The sequence below is a fragment of the Cajanus cajan genome, chromosome 3 (genome assembly GCF_000230855.2).
Source record: "Cajanus cajan strain Asha chromosome 3, NIPB_CcT2T_4, whole genome shotgun sequence".
NCBI classification, from domain to species: domain Eukaryota; kingdom Viridiplantae; phylum Streptophyta; class Magnoliopsida; order Fabales; family Fabaceae; genus Cajanus; species Cajanus cajan.
The window spans coordinates 61,413,770-61,420,069 of record NC_138519.1 but is presented as its reverse complement, the minus strand read 5'-3'; the positions used below and the strand labels follow the sequence as shown (position 1 = coordinate 61,420,069).

The following is a 6,300-nucleotide window of genomic DNA, read 5'->3' as shown; positions in this document are numbered from 1 at the left end:
TTTTTCTCTGAAGAAATTCCCATGAGAGATTTTCAACATTGATACATCATAATAGAAAATACAGGTGGTAGTTAGAGACATGCCATTGGTGTCAAATTGTTAAAAATTTTAAAAAATAATTACAAGTTCAAAATGCAAATGGCGCTTACGTTTTTGTTACGTGATAATCATTGACGTCCCATCAGGGATAAAAAAATTAAAAATTAAATTTAAAAGAAAACGTGTATGACATTTGCAATTTCAACACATTAATGCTTACATGGAGTGTGGAAAAGGCAAGTTCCATTTGGGTTTTTAGTTTACCAAATGGGACCTTTGTTTTCTATGAGGATGTCCTTCAACATTAATAATTCATTAGCCAAAATAAAACACAAAAAAGATCTATGTGTCATGAAAAATGCAAGGTCCAGTGTTGACTGTCCCACTTTTGTAATTTATTTCAAAACATGCTAACTAGGAAAATTGTCAACATCATTTAGTTTAACTCATCCCATTTATAAAATAACAATTTTTGTAAAATACCATTTAATGGAACTTGATATCAAGAACAAAATGATTCATTAGAAATACAGTTGTAATTGAATGAGTTGATATTTTGAGATGATATCATTAAATAAAATAGAATTAGTTGAGATCGGCAACATTTTTTTTTGCATATTCTTGAATCTTGATGGATTGGTTAATTTGTAATTAAAAATATTTAAAAATTAACATTAATCACCATGGTTAAAGATAATAATATATGGTATCATGGATCAAATTTTTATACTTTTTATAAAAATAGAATTGATTTCATGGAGGGAGATGAAAGTTAAGAAAAAAATATTAATTAGGAACAACCTTTCCATAAAGAATTAGGAGTACAACTAGTATAGCAAGGACAACACAAGATCCCCATTCAAGTTATATGGTTTGATATGGGTTTTTATGTACAAAAACTTGTAAAAGAAACATAAATCCTAATTTTGAATTGATCAAAATAAGTAAAGCCTCTCTTAATTCTTATGTCAATTTTAAGCTATCTTGAAAGCAGGAGATTTAAGAGAAGGAGATGCAAAAGGACCTTCAACTATTCCCTTTGCTATTAGCCTATAAGCTGCTTCAGTTAAGTGTGCTCCATCCCAATTTATATGTTTTGAAGGGTCAGAGCAAACCGTTGAAGCAAGGCTTCCGCAAAATATATGTACATCAACATTGTATGGTTCACCTTTACCACAACATGCTTTAAAAGTGTCAATCTTACCAAAAGAAAACCCTGCATCATTAATGTACATAAGTAAAGCATAAGAAAAAAACAAGTCATAATAAAATTGCTTATCCAATATAAGAAATTAAAAACACAAGGTACCATATTGTTGTGGTGCTTCAAATAAACGTTTGGCATCACCATAATAATCAAAATATATTATGTTAATATGGTTGTTGTTTTGTCTTAGTGTGTCTAGTGCTTGATTGAGTCTCCAATTATAGTATTTAATGAAAACATTATAAGCCGCTAAGCACCCAAATTGATCATAGTCATCTTTGTTACCACTATTCACTACTGTTAAGACAGCAGTATTACACCCAATTGGGAAGTTCCCTGGCACCACTATCTCCACTGCTCCTTCTTTAATTAATTCCTGATAAATAAATAGAAACAAAATTGAATTTATAACCGATCTAGAGCTACCAAATCATATTTCTAATCAAAATATAAAGTCCATATTTCAATGGTTAAATTTGATATGACATACAGTGGTGACATTGATTATTGCTTCAACAATTAGTGGAACTATTTCACGAAGTTCTGTAATATTTTTGTTTGATGCGATAAGTGCATTGATATCATTTCCACCTATTTCTCCCACGAGAAACAATGAATTTTTGAAGTAGTTATCACACTCTGTCATAAAACGGAATAACATTTGTAAGCCATATTTGGAAAACAATCATGTATATAGAAAAAACATTACTAAAGGAATTTTGGTAAAACCTTGTTTATTTTTGCAAACGGAAGGTTTTAGCTTCTTAAACCAATCAAGTTGAACACTCAACGAGATATTCGTCGATGGTGGAATGAGTCTTTTTTGTATGAAATAGTCCATATCAAGTGCAGTTGCACCAGCAAATGCAAAATTTACTCCTTGCCGAATGTCTTGGCCTTTGCTGAGATTGAGATATGCTGGCAACATTGGCAAGCCATATGCCTCAGCTGCAATTGAAACAACCATAGGTTAGTATTTTTTTCAACCACCAGTACACTATTCATGTTCCCTTCCTATCAAGGAAATTCGATTAAGCTATGTAAACAACTAATGGCATGTACCTATAAAGTCTATGATCAATCGTCCATTTGACACACGTCCGGACGGATGTTTGAAATATGTTGAGCCGTAAGGACTGTTGTCATCCATAGATGGGTAGCAAGCAGCAGCATTTCCGGTGTCACTTATAGAATCACCAAAATTGAATATAGCTTCATACGGGAGAGGATTGGCATTTGAAATAACATTTCCAAGAAAACCACATGTAAAGGTGATGCAAAAGATAATGACTATCTTCATGATGTTACTATAACCCAAGAAAGGTTTAAAGGACATTTGTGTGTGATGATGGGTACAAGAATATCAATTAGAATTAAGCATTATATATTGTCACATAAACCACCATTTTGTCTCGCAATGTTACTGTCATTTTAATTTGACATCGCTTAACTATTTTGTTTCTTAAAAAAGAGAGTTGCAAGTTGTATTCTCATACATTTAACTAATACATATACATCCTTGAATATAGGTTTGTTACTCCTTAACATTACTTGTTGTGTTGTTATTTTAGTCATTCTATGATAATATGGTTCTTTCCTTTGACTTCTCTTAACAAGATTCATCAACAACGATTAAAGGCTGTAACGATTTTCTTATATGCTTGAACCAAACTGTCTTTATTTCTCAACAAATTATTTTCCTCATCGTTATAAGTCTATTATGGATAAAAAAAAATTATTACATAAATTACTCAACTTAAATTGTTTCAACATAATTTTCTTTTTTAAAAAAATAACATCTGAAAGAAGTAGGATACAAATATTTAACAATTGAATGGATATAGATAAGTTGGAAAATAATTATATTTTTTTTTGTAAAATGAATGCTTCATTTAGAAACTTTACAAAGTTATATTAAGCATGCAAAAATAGTCTTCTATTTGACATTTAATTAATGTCAAACTTAAATATTTTATATTATTTTTTTAATCCAAACCTTTAACTATTTCTATAAACAAAGATCATAAAGTTGATTAACTTTTTCCCTCCTTAATTATTGAGCAGGGAATTAAATGCATATATCAACGTAAAACTCATATAAACTATTATTATGGTTTAAATATGTTTGTTGTCCCTATATCATACTATTATTTAATTTAATTTTGGTATTGTAAATTTTTCTTTTTCTTTTGATGACTCTTATTTTATTTTACTATTTATGATATATCTATTATTTTTCATTTAACACCCTTTTATATTTTGTTCATTTAGAATTAGTCCCTTTGAAAAAAAAATTGATAGTGACTAAGCAAATTGATTATATATTAAAAGGATAACGAGGAAAGAACTGAGAATATTATTACAACTAAAACCAAACAAGAAAGACGCAAATATAGAAAAAATAATAATATTAAAGTTACCATAAGTATGTTTAAGTATATCTTTATTAGAGTAGTTGAAACGGTTATATTAAAATATTTGTCGGAAGTGATACATCAAAGACATTGTTGCGGGTTGCATCAATTGTCCCGTGGCGAAGGCTAGGTGGGCCAAGTCACTATCGAATCATGATGCTTGGGCTGCTGCGCTCTTAAGTAAAAAAAGTTGCGCCCTGACTATCAGCTATAGCTTTTGGCCTAGTGGTAAGCGCTCGATCTAACAAGTGGTATCAAGAGCAGGTTTCTTGTAGAAGGCTTAAAAGCTTCAAGAATTTAAATGGCCTCATCAAATTTTTTATTTCCCGAAGGAAACTCCATTAATAGACCTCCAATATTCAATGGTGAAGGGTATCATTATTGGAAATCTAGGATGCAAATTTTTATAGAAGCCATAGATTTAAACATATGGGATTCTATTGAAAATGGTCCTTTCATCCCACTATTGTAGTAGGTCATGAAATAAAAGATTTATCCAAAGATCAATGGAGTAATGATGATAGAAGAAAAGTTCAATACAATTTGAAAGCCAAAAATATAATTACTTCTGCTTTAGGAATTGATGAATATTTTAGAATTTCAAATTGTAAAAGTGCTAAAGAAATGTGGGATACACTTGAAGTAACACATGAAGGCACTAATGATGTGAAAAAATCTAGGATAAACACTCTCACTCATGAATATGAATTATTTAGAATGAATCAAAATGAAAGCATACAAGACATGCAAAAGAGATTTACACACATAATTAATCATCTTGCATCTCTAGGAAAAGTGTTTCCTAACGAAGATCTTATTAACAAAATTTTGAGATGTTTGAGTAGGGAATGGAAACCGAAAGTGACTGCAATTGCGGAATCAAAAGATCTAACAACCATGTCTCTTGCATCTCTATTTGGAAAACTTCAAGAGCATGAAATGGAATTGATGAGACTAAGTCAAAATGAAAATAGTGACAAAAAGAAAAAAAGTATAGCACTTAAAGCATCTTCATCCTCTCATGAAGAAAATGAAAAAGATGACAACATTGAGGAAGATGATGATGATGACGATGAAGATTTCAATCTCTTTGTAAAAAGATTCCACAAATTCCTAAAGAATAGAGGAAATAGAAGAAAGTTCAATTTCAACATAAAGAAGAAAGGAGAAGAATCTTCTTCAACCCCGAGATGCTATGAATGCAATCGATCGGGACATTTGAGATTAGAATGTCTAATCCTTAAAAGAAAAATGGAAAAATCCAACAAGAAAAGCTTCAAAGAAATGAAAGGGAAGAAAGCTTATATCACATGGGAAGAAAATGACATGGATTCTACAAGTGACTCTGAAAATGAAGTTGTGAATTTGGGACTTATGGCCAAAGATTACGAAAGCGAAGAAGAGGTAACATCTTCTAACACTGATATCTCAATTTCATTTGATGAACTACAAGATGCATTCAATGATCTGCATAAAGAATCCTTTAAACTTGCAAAATTAGTATCAACCTATAAGAAAACAATTTCAAATATGGAAAAGGAAATTACTAAATTAAATGAAGAATTAGATAGTCTTAAATCACAAGTTAAAATGCTAAATTCTAAGAATGGAAATCATAGCTCTACAAGTAACTTGGAAATTAGAAACATTACACATCCATGTACATCATGTCATGAATTTAAAGAAGAAGTTAACAACTTAAGGAGTACTCTTTCAAAATTTACCATTGGTAAATATAATTTAGATATACTGTTAGGAAAACAAAGATGTGGTTTTGATAAAGAAGGATTAGGATACAATCCACAAAAACAACAAAAGAAATACAAAAATTTCTTTGTTCCTACACAAGTTACTAGTTCTCCATTAACAACATGCTTTTATTGTAGAAAGAAAGGTCATAATTCTTCAACTTGCTATATTAGAAAGAATTTTAACAATCTCAAGAATATGGTTTGGATTCCTAAAGGTTATTCTGTTATTACTAACATTAAGGACCCAAAGAAAACTTGGGTACCAAAATCAATTCATTCTTTGTCTTGAAGGATTCCAAAGACCAAACTTGGTACCTTGATAGTAGATGTTCCAAGAACATGATAGGAGATACTTCAAAATTCATTGACAATACTCCTAAGAAAAGTGGACATGTAACCTACGGAGACAACAACAAAGAAAAAAATACTTGGCATTGGAAGAATTGAAAGTTTTGAAAACACTCATTTTCATGAGAAAACTCAAAAGGACAAAGAAGATTAAGGAATGGAGGATTCTATAATTCAAGAGAATCAAACAAACATGATTCCTCAAAGAGAGTTGAGAATCTCAAGAAATCATCCTCTTGAAAATATCATTGGAGACATATCAAAAGAGGTAACTACTAAATACTATCTCAAAGAAGCATGCAATAATTTGGTTTTTGTTTCTAAAATAGAATTTAAAAATCATTGATGAAGCCTTAAATGATGAACATTGGATAAAAGCTATGCAAGAGTAGTTAAATCAATTTGAGAGAAATCAAGCATGGAAACTAGTCCCTAGACCATATAATCATCCAATTATTGGAACCAAATGGGTATTTAGAAATAAATTAAATGAACATGGTATGATTATGAAGAAACATATGAACTTGTAGCAAGACTATAA

The 6,300-nt window shown here is 30.3% G+C and overlaps 1 protein-coding gene across 1 annotated transcript; it reads right to left on the bottom strand.

Moving 5' to 3' along the window:
* Window positions 1-777: 777 nt before the first annotated feature.
* On the bottom strand, window positions 778-3,194 carry LOC145956579 (GDSL esterase/lipase At5g45910). Its single transcript, XM_083072140.1, has 5 exons — window positions 2,309-3,194; window positions 1,976-2,194; window positions 1,737-1,885; window positions 1,349-1,622; window positions 778-1,255 (listed from the first exon to the last, which is right to left on the bottom strand). Exons 1-5 carry the CDS (start codon window positions 2,580-2,582, stop codon window positions 1,014-1,016), a joined length of 1,158 nt encoding a protein of 385 aa, XP_082928266.1. The 5' UTR covers window positions 2,583-3,194; the 3' UTR covers window positions 778-1,013.
* Between the last annotated feature and the right edge of the window lie 3,106 nt (window positions 3,195-6,300).

What these genes read in the sequence shown, in the direction of transcription:
- LOC145956579 (XM_083072140.1), bottom strand. Translation starts at nt 2,582, where the DNA reads ATGTCCTTTAAACCTTTCTTGGGTTATAGTAACATCATGAAGATAGTC. An exon ending in ATTGATCATAGACTTTATAG is followed by an intron (nt 2,195 to 2,308) that starts GTACATGCCATT and finishes TTTCAATTGCAG; the next exon opens with CTGAGGCATATGGCTTGCCA. An exon ending in CAATAATCAATGTCACCACT is followed by an intron (nt 1,623 to 1,736) that starts GTATGTCATATC and finishes TTTATTTATCAG; the next exon opens with GAATTAATTAAAGAAGGAGC.